Here is a 22,999-nt window from a genome sequence, read left to right as displayed (position 1 = left end):
CCCACAGGAGGGCAGGCCCAGCCCTTGGCTGCCTCCCAGGCCTGTGGAGGGCCTCGGGCCTGCCCTGGGCCTGCAAGGCCGTGTCACCCTGGGCTGTCCCCACTGCTGCAGGACACGGGTGATGCTGCCCTGAGTGGGGCTTGTCATCTTCTTCCATCTCCCTCCTCCCTGCAGGGCACCATGGCACCTGCTGGTGGGGAGAGGCCGTGAGGGCCGAGGCCATGGTGCTGTTTGAGGGCTCCCTGCAGGGGTGTCAGCCCTGAGAACAACATGAACTTCAACGTCTGGAACATTAAGGAGATGCTGAGCACACCAACAGCCCTCGGGTGAGCATGGGTGGGGGGACAGATGGAGAAGAGATGGGGTGTAAAACCAAACATTTGGCAGGGGTGATGACAGGTGAGGTGAAACACGTCCAGAACTGATCTGTGGCTAATTAGGGAAGTCTAATGGAAATTCATTAGCCTGCCCTGGGATCCTGTTTATGCTCCCAGCCTGCCAGCACTGCCATAGATCCACCATTGGTGGGAATCTAAAAATCAGCGTTGGCTGGAAGCTGGACCCTCGTCCATTCAGGGTGTATTTGGGGAAGCCCTGTGAGCTGTGCTCATCTCGTTAGATAAGTAAAGTGTTCCTCTTGCCTGTGCAGAGGGCAGATAGAACGAATCGTGATGTGCAATATTATTGAACATTATGTAACTCAAAAATATTCCATATCCTGCATTTATACACATGGCTTGTTTTTTTCCCAGCAGAAGCCAAAGAGCAGCTAGAGCTCTGTGCATCTACAGTCTACAGTGAAACAACAAATATTCAGATGTAAACATCTAGAGGGCAAATATGTAAGACAAGCTGCAATTTGTACTTCAGAGCATCCTTTGTATCACATGGCTAAAAAAGGCACTGGGGCTAATCCCCTTTTTGACTCCAGAAAAGCTAATTGATGAATTTGGTACTCAGACCCTCTGTTAGTTAAATAACCCGCTTACATAACTAACTTGTTCAAATTCACAGTTTTAGTCATACTGTCTCTTTGGCCAGATGTTGCCAAAATGATGGATGATAATGAAAACATAATAGTCATTTTCTTGCCCATTATAGATATGCTTGTCATATAGATATTAATTAATTGAATTTTGCACAGATGCAGGGGGCAAAGGGGAGCCAATTCAGGGGAAAATGTATTTATATCTTTCACAGTTTTGTCTTTGTAATTATGCATTGCTTAACTCTATTGTCTTCTTGGTACCTGTGGATTTATTTTGTTTGTTTTTTGGGAGGTTTGTTAGTTTTCAGTATGTTGTTTCTAAGTTTGAAAACCTGTGGCTTTCTTTCCAATCAGAGACTGAGGAGGAGAAGTTTAGAGAATTTATTAAATATACATAATTCATATAAAATATATAATTGCATTTTTATATTATATACTAGATATATAAGTTTTAAAATATATAAATAATTCAGTGGAGTTGTGCCGTAGGGAAGGAAATGAGTGGAAGAAGTACAGATGCCTGCTTGGAAAGGGATCACTTGAATTTCTTCCTCCTCCAAAGTAGCCTATCACCTACAGCATCTTCCCTTTAAACTCATTTATTAATGCAGGAAGAAAATATAGGCAAGATTTTAACACCCACTCCTCAGCATTTTCCACATTTTTTACAAGTGAGTTCAAAAGGGTCAAATAGGGCATAAAATGTTACTGGAAATGCAGCTGGGTTTTTAGAGGAGGTGAGAAGGGGGAGAAAATTTTCTGTGGACAATTAACTTTTTCTAAAGGACAGAAAAGTTTCCCACAGGAACATGTGAATTTGTGTGTGTGTATTTGAAATAGAGGGCAAAAGTGTTGATTACTTTTCCCTGGCTTACTTCTATTACTAGAAACCTTTCCCACCACAGCAGGGTATGCTGTTTAATCCCCAGAAAACTCTTTCAGGGAGCTTTAAAATGAAACATAAAATCAGCGTATAATCTAGGCACAGTATGACTCACTCTGTGAGTTCTTTGCAAGTTTGAGTCAGGGTGTTACTTCTGAGAGCAGCTGCCACCAGGTCCCCAGGAAATGCAGAGCTCCAGTGATGCGTTACCCTCGCAGACACAGCTCTGCACAAGCCCAAAAGTGCTCTGGGTTTTATCTGTTATCTGTCAGACACACAAGTGCTTCTCTGCAACACCAACAGCCTGAGAAATAGGGTGTGGGGCACCAGAACCCCTGTTCCACCTGGTTTTATGTATGAATAATGACATGATAAAGGTACTAGAAATGAAGCAGAGGGAAGATTATCAGGTTGGACAATTAGTATCAGGGTGCCAGTTATTTTAGAGGGTGGAAGGGGACCACATGACAGCTACACTGGGCAAGCTTAGGCTCAGATGAAGTGCATTGACAAAGGACACCGTTTGTATGGATTGAAATGCCAGCTTTCATTAGAGAAAGTGCCACGTTAGAGCAGTGCTGCTGCCTGCCCAGCCACGAGGGCTGGCAGAGGGACATCACAGAGGATGTGAGAACAGCAGCCACAAAAGCACCGATGCTTCAATCAGCCTTTGATTGACTGGATAAGCATCACAGGGGTGTGGTGCTGAAAGGACATTTTCAGACACCATCAATACCTGCCTTGGCGAGGGGGCTCCAGGGGAAGAGACACATCTTGCCTTGGCCCTGAACTGAGCACAAGATCCCTGTTCAGGCTGTTTGCTCTTGTAGTGCTACCCTGAGAGTGGCAGTAGGGAACTGGAGTCAGTATCTCTGCAGGAGCAGCAGAAGCCAAAAAATCCACTACTGTTAATTAAAAGAGAAAAGACACTGGAATAGTAATAATAAACCTCATTAAAAATTAAATTGAACTGTACAGCCCAAAGGGTTAAATGCTTGCCTGAGGAGAAAAGATTATTTAGACTTGATTATATAGATTTGAAATTGAAGTTATGAGAAATTTCTTGTATCATGAGAAAAGAAGTAACTTGCTAAATGCATAAAAGCTACTCATATACTGACTTCCAAAGACATCAGAAGCAGAAAGCCTGCCAGAGAGTGTGTAAGGCCAAGAAGTTATGAAAATATTAAAGAGGCATTCTAAACAGCTTCTTGAAGTTACAGCCTACTTGGGCCACTACTCTGTATGGTTTATTTCTGCTGTTAAGAATAACTTCCAAGCTTAAAAACCTCATTCAATCCATTATCCATGAAATTCCATCCCAAATCACAAGGTCACATATTTTGAAGTTACATCAGGGTTCAAGAATAAGCAGAAAATGAAGGAGACAGCCAGGACAAAGACCAGGAGAGCATCTGTAAAATTCCAGAGCTTCAAAGGAATGAGAAACCAGGGCTGCAAGTGCAGGCTGGAAGATGGCTTCAGGCTAGAGAGGGGCGGTAGCAAAAAAAACCCAAAAAAATCCCTATCTCCAGATACCTAACTTTTAATATGGTTGGGGATGCATTTTGTGGGAGCAAACAGAGCTACTCTGCAGAAATGCCAATCTCCTCTTAAGGATAAGGCTCTGTTGTAACTGGCAACCAGCTCAGGACAGAGGGTTACATGGATACCAAGGTAAGGATGTCTGGGTAGTATTGAATCACAGCTGAATGAATAATGAATAAACTAACAGGAAGTAAAAATGACCTTGAGAAATTAAAATAAGACCAGAGGGATTTTGAACCTGAAATCTGGAAACTGGAGGCAGTGTTTGAGCTGAATAACTGAGAGGGATTTCATCGTGGTTAATGCATTAGGGCCAGTGCCAGAATGTGTTTGTAGAAATTCCTTTTAGGATGTGGTGCAAGTTATTTGCAGCAAGCAGGTCGTGCCATTCCAGTGGACAGGAAGCAGAAGAATAAATTTCTGCTGTGACTGTTTCCAGTGAAGAGATGGCAAATGGCTGGAGGCTGCAATAGCAGCTGAAACTCCTTGATTTTAACTCCTCCAGCTCCCCTGCCCTCAAAGTCAAGGTTGATTCTTGCTCATTTGCTGAGCACATTGACACATTGGCAGGCAGCTGATACTGAGGATGAGAGCAGAACAGCAGAGCTGGAGACAGCTCCTACAGATACAGACTAAAGCCAGGAGGAAGAGAAGGTGAATGGCAGCTCCCAGAATTTATGCTGGATTTGTTGTGATTCAGTCCTGGTCCCTAAATGAGGAGGAGCAGAAAGGGCTGTGAGATTTTCTGGAGGGAAACCAGGAGGAGAGAGACTTTATGGCACTGATCCTACTCAAGACACTGCTACTAGGAGAGAAAGATTTCTTTGGGAAAGAGGCTTTACTGCACTTTGAAGAAATGTGTCAGAAAGGTATAAGTGAGCTTCACCCACAGTGCTTGAGAAGAAGAAGGATGTTGGCACAGGTTCAGTGGGGATGACAGAACCAGAGAAAATCACTTCTAGCAGCACTGCAGATAAATGTTACATTGCATGTTGTAGAAGTCTCAGTTTGCTTTTTCAAATGACTCTTAAACCTTGGTGTTGGCACGTTAGGATGGATCCAAACAACAGAACACGAATATCAGCTCTTAAAGAAAGATTGATGATGCCTATGGCAATTTACAGTTAGGAAGCTTTAGTTTGTCAATGTGCCTAGAACATCTAGGAAACTTAAGAAGAGGGTATTTATTGCATGCCATGTTTGTTTTGAGGTAAGGCAGAACCTTTGAATGAGAGGTGAATGTTTGCATGTGATTGTGCTAAAACACTTGGAGCGGAATCAGAATATTAGAAAAATGAAAGAAGTTCCTGAAAGATCTAGCTCCTCCTATAAAGGGGGAATTTCCACTGACAACAAGGAAACAGAGACTGAGAAGATCCAGCTGACCCCCCAGATATGCAGAACGCTGCAGATTTTTTAGATCACGCTCGTATCACGAGAAAGGGTTGGAGCTGCCAATATTGCAATACCTTGTGTTAAGTTGGAAAATGAAGTCATTTGACCATCAGTCAGCAGAGGATGATTTACCATTTTTTGGAGCTGTCAAGAACTTGTTTTACATATCTAAAGTTGGTTTTGCTTTGGATGCATATGCTAATGCCAGTACCAGAGGAATGTTATGCACACCAACACCAACGATTTGGGACGTGGCTCATGTTAGCCAGAAGTTCTCCTGAGGTAAACTATTGCACTCCTCACTTAGGAGGGACTACTAAGTGGAACTGCATACCTGGGATGTTTCCTTGCTGTTTCTGGGAAAGGGTTTATATTTAGGACAGAACATGCATCCCTGCATCTCAGGCTTTCTGAGGGGAATGATCAGGTGGTTAGAAGAGCTGGAGTTGCCTGATCACAGATCTGATCCCGCACGTGATCATCGTTGTCTGATCTCTCTGTCAGGGACAGGCCTGGGCCAAGTATGGCCAGGCTGATGGCTTGCCCAGATGGTCTTGTTAGTAAATTAATTGCCAGCAGTGTTAAGCAAATGATAAAGAATTCCATTGCTCAGAGTGTATTCAAAAGAGACATCTGTTTCACCTCCCCCTTTAATTTGCAAAAGTGCCATCATTCCTAAACCAACTGCTGAGGTAGTGGACTTAAGACAGAAAAATTGGGCTCCAGGGCAGCCAACAGCTGCCTTTGGTTGTAGTGCAGAGTAAACCTAGGAAGTCACTTGGCTCATAAAGTCCTCTCAGCTCAAAACTCCTCATAAAATGTTTGTTATAAGAATCTTGTGCTTCAGGTAGTAAATAACATGAAGCATCTGAGAAAATGAGCATACTGTGGGGTGTGATATTCACCAATTGCACTGGACACTTTCAAGGGGGTTTGTCAAGACTATAAAGCATCTAAATACCATAAAAAACCCTTCCTCAAACTAAGAGGGAGCTTTTTTTGGCTGGAAGACAGGAAGATTTAGAAAACTGGCGCAGGAAATGTACTACTCACATTGCAGGCAGGGTCTCTGCCTGAGGTCATGTCAGCCCATGTGCTCATGTCTCCCCCATATACTGCCTGCAGGTTAAGAATTTTTTTTTTTTTTACAAAGCTTAGCTGAGATGGAAACAAGAAGTTGTGGAAGTAAAATTGTATTCAGATTTTTTTCTTAGCAGATCTGGGGTCCAGAGAGGGATTAAGGAAGAAGGTTTGAATTCAGACGGACTTATCAGGCTTTTTGAGAATTCAGAAACCCATACCTCATCTATTTTTGCCTGCAGCTCAATGTACTCAGTGAGCTTAAAGCCAAAAGCATTAATATGATATTGTCAGTGACACTACTATATAATGGAGACTGAGCAGTTCAAGTGTTGCTGCTAAATCCTTTCCCTGTTGTGTCTGTGATGTTTGGGCTCTTTCCAAAACTGGGGATTAACCAAACATGTCACTGCTAATAAATGTTGGGGTGATCATCTCTTGTTATACACATGAGTTATTATCCTCTTCCTTCTTCTTTACTTGTATCATTTGATAGGGAAGAAAAATTTTGTGTAAATTTTTCATTAATTATTTACATTTATTTTGGTCTCTAGTTCCCAGCTCCAAAGGCAGCAACACACCTCTCCATCTTGGTAGCTCTAAAAAAGTAAGAACTGAGAATATAAACCTGACACAGCTTTTTTTGTGTTTGGTCCTAACCTAAACACTCTGCCAGACCTTGTGGATGTGGAGCAATGGAATAGTGATTATTTAAACTGAAAGATGGCAGATTTAGACTGATTGTTATGAAAAAATTCTTTCCTGTGAGAGTGATGAGGCACTGGCACTGGTTGCCCAGAGAAGCTGTAAATGCCCCATCTCTGAAAATGTTCAAGGCCAGAAGGGATAGCACTTTAAATAACGTGGTACAGTGGAAGGTGTCCCTGCCCATGGCAAGAGGGTTGGAACTAGGTGATCTTTAAGGTCCCTTCTAACCCAAATCCTTCTACAATTCTTTGTGAAAAATGAAAGAAGTCTTTTGTATGTACTTTCGCTAACTAAAAAACTTGAAGCCAGCCTCCAACACAATGAGAAGTGCAGCTGTGCAGGGAAGCCCTTGTCTGAGGGAAGCTGGTCCTGTGCCACAAGCCTAGTCCATAAAGCAGGAGAGGAGTACAAGAGTGTTTCTGAAGAGGATGAGAATCAGAGCAACACAGCAGAAAGTCAAGGGTATCTAGGAAAGATTTATCTGAGTAACGCTCAAGGGAAAGAAGAGCACTTTTGAGTAGCATGTTAATATGTTTGAAATACTTCCAACAATTCATATCAGTTCATCCAGCCATATGCTACCTCTATTTATTTGTTGTTCTACTGTGTCTGACTTAAGGCATCTGGAGAATAAATCAGACTTAAGGCATCTGGAGAATAAATGCTCAAGAAATGTCAACTATAAGTCAGAAAGGTTTATTCTCTTGGAACTGCCTTCCAATTGATCAAAGCAACACCTGTGTTCCAACAGAAATTGTTACCCAGGGTATCTGAAAGGGAGAGACTCAGAACTTGCTAGGAGCCCAAGGTGTCTCTTTAACCAAGACTGATTGACAAGGCAGGTAGGATGAGCTGTGTTAAATGCCCAGTCCTGGGTTTGGTCTTCTGTCTGCAGGACATGCTGGAGAAACACCTTCACTCCTATAGGGTGAATGTGGAGCTAGCACACTCTGTTTGCGTAGATGTGAGAGTTTAAGATAACCCATCTGGTTTATCTTATAACTCAAATTTATTCCATTATACAAACAGCACCTTCCAAGCAGAGAGTAAAAATTAACATGTTGGTGTGATCCACTATCAAGCACTTCCAGCAGGCCATGTAGGGAATTTTGTTTGGCTTTTTAATTGCTCCAGACTCATTCACATCCCCTCTGCCCCATTTCAGGCCCAATAAGTTTTCCATGAGGAGCAGCACTGCCAGTGACTACTCGAGCCTGAGTGACTCTCAGCTGCTCTTTGGCTCCCAGTTGTGCCCGGAGAATGCGCAGTCGGCAGCAGCGCCGCTGGAGCTGGGCACGCAGCCGGGACAGCAGAACTCCCAGGATGTGAGTCCCACTCAGCCAGCCCTGTGCAGGCACAGCCACCAGGCAAAGTTAATGGAAAGGGCTGAAATCGGGTGGTAACATTTTGCAAATGTCAGTAGCTGCTGAAATCAAGTTGTCTTCTTCCTACACACACATCCTTACTGTGACAAGACAAAGGAGCAGCCTGGTCAGATGAATGTGGTATTTATAACAGATTGCTATAAATTATTATTGAGATAGGTATTATTTTCTTCAATCACATTTTTAAAGTTACTAAAATAATATGAAATTATTGTCAAGCTAATGTCTTTAGACCACCTACCTAGCTGAGTTAGAATATTACATCTATTTTCTTTCAAAAATGATGTATTTCACTTCCTTGGCTTTCCACAAGGATGACAGAGCTACTCAGTGTTTGCTTCCCTGCACTGACAATGACCTTGCTGCACTGTTGTTAAGGTAGATGCTTGGATGATTTTGGATAGGGGTGAAGAGTTTCTATGCTCACAATATTCCTCCTACAGCTCATGGTTTCTGATGTTACCAGGCTCCACTAAAATAGTTCCTGCACAGCTAACAGAGAGAACCAGGTCTGAATAAACACACCTGGAGCAAAGATTAGGGAAGAGGACTGCTGCCAGCTTGGAGGCTCCAGGCTGTCCTTCAGTTCCAGATGCTATCTGCTGTCCTATGCATTTTGCCTAGGAGCAGTTTTCATCAGACACAAAACAGGAAATTCACTTTTCACGATTAAAAAGCATTAATGGAATTTGCATTTTCTTACGTTTTAAGGAAAAGACATTTCCATTTTTGTCACAGTGTCTGGAGATTTTGTAGAATGAAGCTTTCATATTAATATTAAATGTCTTGTTCTAGACTGTGTATTGAAGCATGTGAAAAACTCATCTACAGTCTGTCGATGTTGCTAGTTGGCAGCAAAATGATGTCATCCACCAGGCAATTCAATAAGGTTTTTTTAGATTCCTGTATAGGGAGATTCTACTGACAACTTGAACTTTTCTGCAATTTCAGGAACACTGAAATTCATTTATAGTCTCTGTCTTGAACATTGAAGGGAAAAAATTCCTGCTCACCTTATAATTGTAGCAAACTGAAAATCCTCAAGATGAGAGAAAAGCCTGTGTCTGGAAGAATTTGGGCTGGGTCTCAGTTCCACAGGCAGTTGATCTAACTAGGCACATTAAATGAGGCATAATCTCACAAAATTCTTAATCTCCTCATCCAGTGTAATCAGTCATGTCCAATCACTGTGAAGTCTGTCTGCACTGGATAAACAATGGTTAACATTTAATTAATGTTCTGATTATTTTTGTACTTCAACAATTTTCTTTTGTTTGTGTCACAGAGTGAGCCCAGTATTTTTACCAAATACCAGACAAAACCACAGTTATTTGATGAAGAAACAAGAGAAAAAGGTTCTCTTAATTTTGGTGCAGGAAGAGTGAAAAATGTCTTGGAAAATTTTGAAGTGAATAAGAGCAAAATAAAGGACAAATATGACCGGTATGTAGACATCCATTGGATATTCTTTCTCTTCTGGTGGTTATCACTCTCTGTAGCTCCTTCTGCCCCTCTTACAAACCATACATGGCATAGCTGCATATTTCTCCAAGAAAAGTATTTTCAGGTTTTAAATCATTTCTAATTGGGAAGAGCTGCAAGGTAGGAGAATAGTGTTTATTTGCAGTTTATGTAACACATTCAGCCATAAGCCCCAATGAGCAGCAAAACTCCAACCTGAATTTACCTTTGTCTTTATCTAATCAGCATTGTTTCTTTTTTCTGTATTGATTATCTGTGAAAACCCTTATTTCTCAAACTTTTATAGGCTATGTGGAGAGTGATAAAAGGGACTCTGAGGATGGCCTTCACATTTGGGCCAGATGAGGGGATTGCCAAACACACTTGTGTGCAGATTGCATCTTTATAAACCTGCACATATCTCTATAATTTTATTTCCATATAAGATTTTTATGTATTGGGGATTTTTTTGTAACAGTCAAGTGTTATTTGCTAATGTAATTTGCATCTGCTCTTTGTCAGATGTCAAGAATTGCAGGTACCTATAGGTCCTGAAGGACTTCAAGGAACAAGCCAGCAATTTGAAGCTCAAAAATGAAATATGGCAAACTCCCCAGTGCACCTATAAATAATTCTTAGCACTGTACATTTTGTAATGTAACATCCAAAGTGAAGTGTGTTTTTATTAAAAGCCTTTGATCAAATCTGGCTATGTATCTCTCTTACCTTTTCAATGGGCACTGCATTTATGATAAGAAAAAATTTTATTCTCAATTGCCTGTTAAAGAAAGATTTTTGTAATGAAATGAGAAAGTAGTTTTAAATGCTTAGGCATCACTCATAATTATTCTTTATTTTTTTCTTTAAATGGATTATGCTTCTTCCTACACTCCAGACTTGCTCCCAGATTAGAAGCCTGTTTTTAGAAATAACTATATTATCTTTTCAAAGATAACTGTATAATTTATCAATTTATATCCCCCTCAAGTTTAACTAAGAAAATTAGTATCTTCCTTTCCATAAGGCTAGAGAGATTTCTCATAACTAGATTCTACCTGGCCTCTGCATATTTATGGCTTTTGATTGTAATTTAGATCACTCAAATGATTGACTTAAAATGACCTGAATCTTCAGAGAGGAAAAGGTTATCACTTTGCTTAGCAACCATCCGTGCATTTTGGTGTGGCAAGTTAATCACGAATACAGCCTGGTTCCTGATACGCTGGCTCAACTTAAAAGGACAGATAACAGAAACCACAGGCATAATCTCAGGAGAAAAGGATTTGCAGTATTTGTTCTTGCTGGCCTGGGCTTTGTTGATGCTGAAGCTTTCCCCCTGTTTTTCCCACAGTTATTTTAGTCCAAACACAATACCGGTGTATCGCAGCAACTGGCACGTCACGGCACAGGCTGGCTCCTTCCGGAGAGATAACACACTGGTCACACCCCAGCAGCTAATGGGCAGCTGGGCAAGGGCCAACCAAAAATCTGAGAGAGGCCAAAAATCTGAGAGCAAAAACCCCATCACTTCATGTATATGATATATACGAGCATGTGTAAATATGGATTTTTTTCTTACTTTACATTGCAGAATCATGTTTTCCTTAAACAACTGAGGTGACTTCAAAGGGTTATACCCCTGAAGTAATCATGTTTCTGTGCTACCCTTTCATACTACACTATGCCTTGCAGTGCTTCCTGTCTCATTTTTACAGTGATCTTTTTAATTTTTGTACACTTCAGTAATTTACATTTCTGATTCATGCGTGTTGGTTTTTTCCATTTTAGTGAAGTCCTAAGCTCCTTTATTTTCAGCATCAAAGACAAGCTTCAAGAGGTAAGTTACTTCAAATTCAGAATGTAAAATAATGAAGAGTTAGAAATACTACAGACTATTCAGTGCTCATTGAATATACAGACTATTCAGTATTCACTTTCCTTTGCTGTATCTCTCCTTTTGCTGATATCTAAAATATTACATTGTGTGTCTTAAGCACTCAAATACTTTGAACCAACAACTGTAAGGGTTTTTTTGCATATACCATTGCCTTTGTGGCCTTAGGGTCAAGGTCTTTAGGGACTTGCCTCAGAGCCAGTGGTGGAACTTCTCTGGGTCTCTAGAGCAAAACAAGCTGTAGTGGAAGCTTGCAAATATCAAATATTTTCCCTTCTGCCTGAAGAAAGCAGTCTACTCTCAGGATTAGTCATTGTGGTCTGAAGGTGAAGGTCTTTCCCCCAACACTTCTATAATTAATTTTATTAGTTATTATTAATCCTATTTTACAGATCACTATCTCTTTTTTGAAATCTGTTCAGATTTCATGAGCCTTTTGAGCCCTCCCACATTTCTTTGGGGTTGCAATCAACAGCTGGACAAATTGTTTGAAGTGACAGATAAACAATCATTTTCAGGCTGTTCCATTTCATGAGTCGCAGTCATTGTTCTGTGGCATCTGGGGATGTGATTTTGCAAACAAAGAAAAGGCAACGTTTTAATTTTCCCATTTACCTTTGTTTTTACAGCTGCCAGTGTTCTTTGAGAAGTTTGAAGAAATGTTTGATTCCAAACTCAAATCCAGTTTGGTTTGCCTAGAAACCCTTTTCAAGACATGTAAGTCCTTCCTGTGTTCCTGTTAACAGCAGAGGGCACAGTCAAACTGCCAATGTGTTGCCTGGAGGTTGGGGTGAGCTGGGCAAGTCATTCTGCTCACAGCTGTTCTCCCTAAGGGAGGAGAGAAAACAAGATTTATCCATGGTTTGGACTTGTCAGTTTTTCCATTCCTACTACCTCATTTTTTTCCTTTTCTCCATTCTCTTGTGCTTAGGTGTGGCATGGCTAGGCACTGTGCTCAAATTGATAAACACACCTCTGTTTTTGTGTTTTGTCTGGAGTACAATCATTTTTAGACTATCTGGAGTACTAATGGAATACACAGTAGAAATAACTTAGATATAAATATCCAGAGTATCCAGTTTCAGGGTTTAGGGCTTTCTCAGATTTTCATATGTTAGTTTGAAGCCTTTCATTACTCCTCTGTGCTTGAAGTGATTAAGTTTTGGATGTAAACAAAACTAGTACTGCTCGTTTCTTGAATGAGAAGCACACAGTGAAGCACACTATTGCCATGATAAAAGGGTGACCTCCAGAAAAGCTAATAATATAAAATACTTTTGAACAACTCTGTCTCTCAAGTGGCTAATCACAGAAGTCTTTACAGAGGGAAAATGCTTCAAGAAATTGTTTCTAATTTAGCTTAGATCTGAGCCTTTGAGAGTACATTAATTTTTAATGCTGGTGTGATGCTTTATCAACACTCTATCAGGACTGCTCAGAGCTTGCTCTGCTCTGTGCAAGAACAAGAGGCCATTTTCAATATAAACAAGAAATGTGAAGTAAGTTGTATCTTGTGAGATGAAGGCAGCAGACCTGCACAAAAGCACAGTGGTGTTCACTGTGTGGCAAAATGTGGCTTCCACAAAGCACATCTCTGACAGATAGCTTTTAAATCAACAGAGCCCTCTCAAGCAAAAAGAGTGGAGTCTGATTCATTATGCTGGAGGCCATGATAGGCTGTACATTTGAAATACCAGTCTCATTGTTCTAAGAACATTCCCTTGCTGTGCTTGGCAAGTGCTCTTGGTGGGACCCTAATGTAAACAAAAATCTGTCTGCTTTGGCCAGCACAGCAAATTCCCTCTTACACATTTTCCCATCTCCTAATTACTTCAGTGTCTCAACTTGTCCATTCTGCAGCAGGACTTTGCCTAATTTCACATACCTCGTGAACAGAAATTGTTGTCATGGCACTGAAAATCAAATCTATTGTTCATGGCTCCCCCTCTTCATTCCATACCATTTACTCAGTTGTCCTGTTTCGTCTCCATATCCATTTCCAATGAATGTGCCTTGAATGAAATGAAAAACCTCCCAGAGGTGCAGGCTGCTAGATTTTCAAAGCAATTGAAAAGAAAAATTGGCACTTTCTGTAATGCATCATGCTGCAGAATGTTGAATATATAATGAAAATCATCACATGCTGCACAATGTTGTTCTTTTTATATTTCTGGGAGGTTCATCTGTCACTGGTTAATTGCAGATAAACACTGTCATTTGACTGATATCACAGTGATGGATAATTAAGTTCCCACTAAATATATACCTACGCTAGTGCCTTGAAAAGAGGCAGTTCCCTTGAAAAACTGGTATAAAATTCCAAAACTCAGGTGAAAGAGCTAAATTCAGAGCTAATAAAGTTCTGAATGCCAGTGAGTGATGATACAGTACCTTGGGATGTGGGTGACACGGCAAAGACGTGTTAAATCAGTGGCAGAGGAGGATTTCACAGGTAGGAGAGGAACGCAGAAGATGAAGAGAATTAGTGCACCAGAACATTCCAACAGCTCTGAAAAGCAAAGGAAGGTGGAACTTGAAATCAAGTCTGTCTTCATTAAAAGCTTATAAGGAGAATCACAGGTTGCATTTTTAGCAGTGGGTAGCAAGCATATTTGGCATAGTCTACATAGCCACCAGCCAAGAGCAAAACAGAAAATATTTTTCAAAATGTATTTCCAAAGCATTTCCAAGTGCTGTTGGGCTGGCATGGTCTGCGCAGGAAGGGTTTTTAAAATGTTCTCTTTTGAGTGTTTGTCCATATGTGCTTGCACACAGTGGATGGAGCTGTGTCTGGCCCTGGAGATGATACCAGGTTTGGCTGAGCAGCTTCCACAGAGGCACAGGTGCTCTGTGCCTTGCTCACATCTTGGTGTGCAGTGCACAGGGATGTAAAGGGGCAGACAGACCCTGTGGCCTCAGCTCTTCCACCTTACACACATACAGTTTCTCTGGTTGACTTGCCCACTCATTATTTTCTCTTCCTTTCTGGTTGCTACTCCTGTAGCTTGTTTCTTTTCATATTTTTCACATTTTAATTTTCATACCCACACTTCTATCAAAGCCTTCAATTTTTTTATACCACTGTCAATATTCACCAATCAGCCCTCTCTGTGCTGCTTTGCTGTTCTGGTATCTGGTAGTTCCAGCTGTGACAGCTCAGAACAGCTGAATCCTCCACAACACCTTGTCTGCAGTGCACATGGGCAGCATCCTCCCAGCCTGCATGCCACAGGCAATCCTCTGACACACTGCCATCAAGGGTGACAAAGTAATGTGCAACATGTCACTTGCAGAGGTATGAGGTGATGCAGCTCTCTGACAAGATGCAGGGCCCAGTGAGCAGTTTTCAAACATGACTTGCTTCCAGCCTCCCCAGGCCCAGCAGCTGCTGGCAAAGTTTCTAGGGGACATGGCTGTCTTTAAAACTGTGAGATTTGAGCTGAATTGACCCAATTCAAACTTCCTTATGTCCTGTATGGATTGAAAAGTCAAAAAGTTTAAAACTGATTTAAAAATGGTTTTTTCCATGTAGCCATGCAGTGACTGACAAAGCTGTTGAGGGACTTAACCAGACTCCAAAACACCTCAGTATGGATGGTGAGAGGAAGTGTGGATGTTCCAGTAGATACTGGAACCCCTCATTGTCACAATTCAGGGCTTGGAGCAGTGTGAGAGGTGAGATCAGGGGCAGCTCATCCCACAGTCCCCTGATGCAGGTGCTGTCTTGTAGAACAGGACCCAGGCTAAGCCTGCACAAACCTGCCAGCTGACTGCTTGGAGTATAACTGAGCAGGATGCAGCCATATCAGCCCAGCTGTCTCACCCTCTGGCACAGCTCCATGGCTGCCCAGGGAGAACATGCAGTGCTCTGCTGAGCTCCAGAGCTGTCTTCCCTGCCTGTGTCTCACCAGGTTTATAGCAGCTCCAATTTCCCCTACTGAATCTGGGCATGGGGGAACCAACCTCCTTCCAAAGTGTTATTTAAAGTGTCTGTGCTGTTAGTGCCAATCTCAGGATGAGCTGCATAGATGATGATAGAGACACATCAGAAGCAGTTGCTGTTTAATATTCCTAGGCTGGGAGGCTGCTGCTCCTTCCCCTGACTGCTCAGGCTGTAGTTTTCAGCTGCTGGGAGTGCAGCTGCACCCGGGTGCAGTCTGATTTGCAGGAACTCTCTGCAGCACAGGGTGGCAGCCCTACCCCGAGGTCCTTCAGCCTTTTATCTCATGCCAGATTTCACATTCCAAATGTTATTATTGTAAACAGCAGCATCCGAACACAAGGGTACAGCAAATCAAAACACAGTGATGTTTCAGATTGTAAAAAGCTGCTTTGTTTAAATTACCTCAAGAGAGGCACAAGTCTGTGCATAAGTCACTCATTAACTGAGTAAAGATTTCCTGTCTGCGATCAAGTTATTCAATAACTATCTGCTGCAGGGTTTATTTGAAGAAAACCTCTGAAGCAGCCCTTCTTGATCATATTCAAAGAAAAGAGACTTAACAGGGTCCTTGATCTGATCTAATTTGGCTGTCTCAAGGCCTGTTTTTTGGGTAAGCCTTTATTAACACTTATTTTTACCTTGTTTATTAGTGTTTGACAAGTCTGAACACTTCCCTAGGTATGGAAACAGGGCGGGAAGGAGAGTGCCCCTCCTCTGTACTGAGGGTTTTTTCTGCAGAATCCTCCCACACGAATGAACGAAACACTTTCAAAAGGCTGGCTGCTGGTTGCTTGCCGGCAGCACGCTGTGCTGAGTCAAATGTATGTGCAGATCACAAGCCCAGTGGATGCAGGACTATTTTTAGACTGAGGATACTATGTTGAAGAAGAATAGATAGATTAGGGAAACCAGAAAGTTTTAAAAATAATCCTGAGCTAAAATTAAGCATATGGGGAAGAGCAGCAAGATAAGGTAAGCTTGCAGATGCTGCCCTTCCTGTATCTTCACGATGTAGACATGGAAGGTGATAAAGTGACATGAATGGAGTTTCTTCCTTTAGTCACTGCTGCTTTCCCTCTCTTTGTAGGTTGGCAGGCTCCCCCAAAACCTGCTCTCAGATTGCAGGTAGCCTTTGTTTCTAACCAGGGAGATGAAACATCTTAAAGGCCCACTCAAACATTCACTCCCCCGTTACAAAGCCATTCTACAAATTATAGATTTCCAGGTTTCTAAAACAGTCTAAAGCTGTCAGAGAAAAACATTAAAAGATTAAAAGCAGCAAGCAAACTGTCTGCAACAGCATATTGTTTGAAATACGTGCAGATAATCCTCAGAAATCAGCCAAGCTCCTACAGAGAACAAGGCAAAGCCATGTGGTGATGTGCATCCTGAAATAATGGAGAAATTCCCCTCGAGCTCAAGTCTGGGAGGTGGTTTTAATTCAATGTGTGTGAGGATGATGCATGAATAAGACAATTGCAGGGTTCTGTCTCCCAAATGACAGCTGTGTGCACTGTGCTCCTTTGGAGGAGGCAAAGTTAAAAGCCCAGCTGGGCACAGGGGATTCCTGGTGCCAGGAGGTGCCATTCCCTGTGCCCATCCCTGAGCAGCACCTCCAGCCTCTGCTGTGCGTGGCTGAATGAGACAGACACTTTCAATCTCCTTTCATAAGAGGAGATTACCATGTAAGCACTTAATTAACTTGTAGCTTTTCTCTGCCCATGTCTAGTTCAGTCTCCTTCTTTCCTTGCACAGGGACAGCTGGGAAGGTGTGTGGGCTTCCAGACATGCTGGGGTGCATAGCAGTTCCATCAGCCAGAGCTGGTGCCCTGCACACACCCCACTGCCCTGCCTCACCTGCTGGTGCTGGCATTTGCACTTGTGCCACTTGCTAATTAAGTGAATGCCCTTTGGCTTTTGCACCCAGGTGACTACAGCAGATTTTAAGCCTGTTTGGCTCATGAGAAGGCCTTGATGAGCACCTGTCAGAGCTGCCTTGTCCCCTTATGCCACTCAGCTCAAGAGCTGATGTTTTCCATTTAGTTGAGGCTTATTTTTTGTTTACCCTTTCTTTTATCCTTTTTTGTTTTTTAATATTACATGACAACTTCCAGTGAAAAGCTTTGTTTGAATCTACAGAAAGGCCACGGTGTTGTCTTTTACAAAGTCACCTGCATTGTCTTAGAGCATTAAATCACAATCCACCTTTTATAAAATCTTATTCTATTTCCCTTCATATATTTGAGTACTTTTCTCCTCAAAGTCTGTTCTAAAACCTTTCACCATATAAGAACAAATTTCTAAGCCCATAATTGCTCAGATTTTTTTCTTTCTTCCTTCCCAAAATTTTAAAACATCCCTTTTTTTTCACAGAAGCAAAGCCTGTAAAATCACTTTCTGCCTGCCGCTCCCTAATAGTTTTTAGCTCTTTAACAAATTCTATCTGCAGTTTGACAGAAGGCCACAGCTCACTGAGATAATTAAGTCCCTGGAAGCTTAATGAAAAGAGCTGAGCAGGAGGAGAAGGGATCCCCAGTGCCCTGCAGCCTTTGAGCACAGCATTGGGGGCAAGAGGTGCTCAGCGAGGAGCTGAGATAAACATTGGTGAGCAGGAACAGCTTCAGATGGGCTCTCAGCTCCTCTGACACCAAAGTCAATCAAACACCTTGGATCTGTATCAAAAGAAGATTCATTAATTGCCAGAGCTCTTGTAGCAGCTTGTTGAAATGAAGGCTTTATTCTGATTTTTCTCAGGTATGCAGTGCTCCAGCACTCCAGGGTTTCAGCTATCCTGGCCCATTGGTTTGGCAGTGCTTTACCTTAGCAAGAGTGCTTTGGATCCTGTTTTATGCCAACCAGCCAACATTCCACACCATCTGTACACACCTTTCTGCACCCTTCACAGGAAAGACCAGACATGTTTAGTCTTTCCCTCTGCTTGATCTCAGCTCTTTCCCTCTGTCCTAATTTACAATTTTAAAGTACACTTCCACAAGATTGCTAAATATTTTTCATCTCCACACACAATGCAAACTGTGTTCCCATTCCATACTGTATTAGGCACAGCAGTGGTTCCTATAAGAGTAATTGAAGCTGTATGGGGAGTTATATTCTTATCCAATCATATAACACAAATCCCTGGGGTTTTATCAGTTTTTCAACAGGACTGACTGAAGCTAAGAGCAAGTTGCTCCAATTTAAAACCCTCCCAGGGAGCCTGTGCCTCCACAGGACTCTGCTATGGCCCCCACTACTAAGTGCTGAGCACAGCTGCCTGGTTCAGGTGGTTTCTGACCCCATCTCTTCCCATAACTAGCAAATGGAAATTCCAATTCTTTGCAGACCTCTTCACAATTTCCCTCTATTCCTACTAGCAGTTTTCCTTCAGTTTTCAGCCACCTGTGCATTTTTGACAGTTTCTCTGGTTGCACTTCTTAGCCATTAACCTCTTTCATCCTGTTAACCCCCATTTACCATCCCCTGGTTGCATGAGAGTGTTGTTTGTGCAGGGGTGGATCAGCCATACTGGGGTCCCCCTGCCTTGGCCATGCCTGTTGTGCACCTGGCAGACAAGCAAGCCTCAGCCTTCCCTGCATTCAGCCTACCAAACTCTGCAGCTTTGCACAGCCTCTCTTCTCCAGCTGCCACATTAACAGAGGGCAGTAAATGAGGTTTGGCCTGTGTGCAGCATCTTATAAATGTCAAGAGCCTTGCATTAAAAATCCACCCCACTGTTCATTGCTCGGGGTTTGGGGAGATCACAGCAGGAGGATCATGTGGTGATTCATGCCAAGCCATGCAGGAAGTAGCAATAGTACTGGTAGTACTTTATTCATATTTACAAATGAAAGACCAAATGTGGTTTTTATTGATTTCCCCATTTAGTGGAAGATGCTCTTCAAAGTCACTGCAGCCTGGTGCTGAAAGCTTTGACAGAAAAAAGCCAAATGGAGCAGGCACTGCTGGAGATGGAGAGGAGACTTGCAGCCGTAAGTGAAGAAATTAATCTTTTATTCCAAATCCTCATTCTGAATTTCTCCTGCTTCTTCAAAATACTGACTGAATATTAAATTGCCTTCAAATGGTGGATTATAAAGCAGACTGCTCCTGTTATAATGAAAGAGGAAAGACATATTAAAAAACTAATTCTAGGCCAGATACTGACAGAGGCTTACCCAAATGCTGGCTAGCAGCGCTGTAAGCTCTGATGAATTCCTGGTCGGTAAGAGAAGAAGCAACAGTGCCTTGTTGTGGCAGGCTGTGATGGAGCACTCACTGCTTCCTCACCTGACACATGCCTTTGCTGGAGACATGCTGCAGTGCATGCCTGTGAGGGGACAGCACCTCGCAGCAGTGCAGCACCTTGTCCCTTCATCCAGGTGTGTCACAGGGAGAGGAGAAAGGATATGAAAAGAAAACAAGTGGATTTGAGTGACACAAGAATGAAATGTCAGAGACCTCCTGATCAGGGCTGGTTTCTCCAAAGGCCCTGCTGCAGGAATTGATTTTGGCAAGGATGTGTCACACCAGCACATGAGAAGGCAGTGCTCCTAGAGAGGGGGCACACAGTGGGTTAGGGGGATGCTCCAGTCCCAAACCTCTCACATTTGTGGGACAGTTTGAGGATATCTATTACACAAGGAGATACAAATTGCTAATATTTGGGTCAGTACCAAACTGACACATGGTACCTAAAACTTCCTTACTATTGTGCCTTTTTGTATGTTTTTACTGCTTCTTCTCTGCTTTCTACTTCCCAGAAAGATGCGGAGATTTTGGATATGAAATCCAGTCTGCAGCTGCTGCAGGAGGGTCTGGAGTCACTGCCAGCCCGGCTGAATGACCAGTTCCTGAAAGTGTGCAAAGAACTTGGCTTCCAGAAGCCGGGTAATACCTCAGCTGAACAGCACATGCTTTTGTCTAGTGCCAGCCTGCCCCCTCACACGACAGATAAATCTTTCCAGACTTCCCCTGGGCTGTGCCAGCACTGTGTCCTGAGTGAGGAGCACCTGCACAGGCCATGCTGCCCAGGCAGGGGAGTTTGCAGTTGTTCAGGCTGGTCTCATTTCCCCTGTGTGACAGTGGGGCAGCAGCACAGAGACTCCCCTGGAAGGAACCAGGCCACTGGACATGGCACATCTAAGGGTGACCTGAACCCAGCCTCAGGAGACAAAGCCAGCCCCATTGCTACAGCAGCCTGTGGCAGAGCAAACACCTTTTTGCAGGAGGTGAAATGCAGCTTGCAGACACAGAGCTGTGCTGCCCATCCTTGCATGTGCTGGGCTGGCAGACACCTTTTGGGGAGCAGTCAGAAGAAACACTGTCCTGTACCACTGGAAGGGCCTCTACCAACCCCACTGAGGAAAGCATTCAGGAGAGGCACTCGAGGGTTTAAACCCCTGACACCTTCACAGCAGCAGCAGCCTCAAGTTTGCCACCATTCTACACAGAAAACTACACCTGGGCAAAGACACAGCAACTGGTCCACAGACCATGAGGTGGAGAAGGCAGCTGTAGGGACCAAAACAAAATGGAGTCCAGGAAGGATGTCCTGGAAAAAAGCAATAAGGAGAAAGACAACGTACTCCACTAAGGGAAAAGGTGAACACTCTGGATGTGCTGAGAGTGGGCTGAAGCAGAGGAAGGCAAATGGGATTATTGACTTGGAAAGCTCCAGAAAAAATTCCCTTCACAGCTACTTGGTTGATGTCAGTTCAGAAAACTCTGACCTGGTTTTTGCAGCTCCCCATCAGCAGATCCTCAGCAGTGCTCAGATGGGGCTTACAAAGAATTTCCCACCAGTGCCACACTCTGATAAAAGCCTGCAACAACTTGCAAGCGGAAGAAAGAGAAGTCTTGAAATTAAAAAAACAATGAATGTTTCCAGTGTAAAAAGGTATCTCTTGGATTCCTCACCCGAGGAGGATGTACTTTCCCTGTGTAGCACAACAGGTGTAAAGCAAATGAACTACTTCAACCTCCAAAGCCCCTCAAGCTCCAAGAAACCACATCCTGTCAATCCGCTGGCTCAGCAGAAAACAGCCTGTTGCTCTTTACTGTTAGATTGTGATTCTTCTGATTGAAGGGGCTTGTTTCATGCTCAGAGCCCTTAGAGCAGGATGACCATTTCAGTTGCAGTTTATTCCTCTAGGTGTGTTACCTGCACGACTCAGGCCTGGATGCCTGAAAGTGCTATTGCCCACTTGGAGATATTGTAAGGGAGTCTAAGCAGGGCTCCCCTGGCTTGGAAAGCTGAAGGGATCTGTATTGCTTTACTTCCCCACTCCTAGCAGAAATGCCATGGGCTTGATTTACCACAGCATTTACACACCTGACATGCCCAGGGAGGAGAGGGCTGGCAGAGCAGACTGTCAAATCTGCTCAGGCAGATTTGGCACTGAGATCTACAGGAAACTCCTCAGCTAGATTGATACAATGCTATCTATCTCTGTGGCCCGAGGCTTCACTCTGTTTCTCACTCATGGTGTCTCTGTTGGTTTGTTATGTAAAAGTTCAGGTTTTTAGTAGAGTAGTATTGTTCTGGTTGATTTCTATCAGGTTCAGATTTGTTTCAGGAGTTGTTTGTGAGCTTTGCGCAGGGAGAGGTTTAGCTGAGGAAAACCAAACCCCAGCGTCTCAGGTTCTTCCAGTACTGTATCTCTTCTCCTTACAGGCTGAAATTCCTCAGTTTCAGACATTCCAGGAAGTTATTTTGTTTCTACTTTATTTGTCTTTTGTGTCTCTTGGCTGATTAAGGAATTCTCCAACATACTTTTTCAAGGGCAGTGGTTCTCAGAAAGCAAAGATACAACAGGCAGATCCAGAGATGAGATGTCTGGACAGTCCCAATTCCCGCAGAGCAACTTTCTTCAGAGTACCCAGCTGAGACTGTGGGCAGCTCTCACTGCTTCGGGCATTGGTGTCACGTTTGATTTTTGATCTGAAATGTTACCAGCAAAAGAAACATTTTGATGTTGACAAAACCAGATTGCCACGAATTCAAATTATCCAGTTTTGCTATCCCAAGGGAAATGGCTGTATTCCCTTTCTTCTGGCTTTAATAAACTCATCTTCACCAGGGCCCAGTATCTCTATGTTGGGTTGTTTGTTTGGTTGGTTGGTTGGTTGTCTTTTGGGGAGAGGCAGAGTCCTGTTCCAGCAGGAGCACAGGCAGCTGTTCTTTAGCTATTTAACTCCCCTGAATCGTGGAATTGGGAAGATTCTTTTTTTAGCTCCTCTCTGATGTTTAAAGATGGAAACCTTCACCCTTCCAGCTTAACATTGGTCCAGTGATGTTAATTAACAAGGAGAAGCTGAGCGGGGGGTGGTGGTTAGATATGGGGAGCCCCCAGAGCCTTGGGATGCCCCTGTCAGTGAAGGGGTTGGTGATGGCTGCCAGCAGGAGTGGCTGTTTGCTCACGTTGCCCTTGTGTACCCTCCTCCCCAGCAGCCCCAGCACGGCTTTCGCTGGGCAAAACCTGTTTGGTGGGCTTGCCACTCCGTGCACTTTGGGATTAGCAAGGACTGGTGCAGGTCTCTGTGCAGCCCCTGGTGTGGATGCAGGGAGCTCGGCAGCACATGGCTGAGCTTGGAGGGACCTCTGGAGGTGTTTGCTGCAAGCCCCTGCACAGAGGCAGAGCAGGGACTGGCTCTTTGGTGGGCTGACATGGAGCATCAGTGCCGTGGGGTGCCATGCAGGGCTGCCCTGGGCACC

The 22,999-nt window shown here is 43.3% G+C and overlaps 1 protein-coding gene across 1 annotated transcript; it reads left to right on the top strand.

The window, feature by feature from the left end:
• Positions 1 to 270: 270 nt before the first annotated feature.
• IHO1 (interactor of HORMAD1 1) lies at positions 271 to 22,341 on the top strand. The gene is made up of 7 exons (XM_039734222.1): positions 271 to 326; positions 7,768 to 7,927; positions 9,273 to 9,430; positions 11,237 to 11,285; positions 11,972 to 12,059; positions 19,171 to 19,274; positions 20,046 to 22,341. The coding sequence occupies exons 1-7, from the start codon at positions 271 to 273 to the stop codon at positions 21,366 to 21,368; spliced, it is 1,938 nt and encodes a 645-aa protein (XP_039590156.1). The 3' UTR covers positions 21,369 to 22,341.
• Positions 22,342 to 22,999: the final 658 nt, after the last annotated feature.

The sequence above is a fragment of the Passer montanus genome, unplaced genomic scaffold (genome assembly GCF_014805655.1).
Source record: "Passer montanus isolate IOZ18808 unplaced genomic scaffold, ASM1480565v1 scaffold9, whole genome shotgun sequence".
NCBI lineage: Eukaryota > Metazoa > Chordata > Aves > Passeriformes > Passeridae > Passer > Passer montanus.
This window is presented reverse-complemented; position numbering and strand designations above follow the sequence as displayed.

Coding starts and splice junctions, on each gene's coding strand:
- IHO1 (XM_039734222.1), top strand. CDS start 271: ATGAACTTCAACGTCTGGAACATTAAGGAGATGCTGAGCACACCAACA. Junction 327..7,767: donor AGCACACCAACAGCCCTCGG/GTGAGCATGGGT, acceptor GCCCCATTTCAG/GCCCAATAAGTTTTCCATGA. Junction 11,286..11,971: donor TCAAAGACAAGCTTCAAGAG/GTAAGTTACTTC, acceptor TTGTTTTTACAG/CTGCCAGTGTTCTTTGAGAA.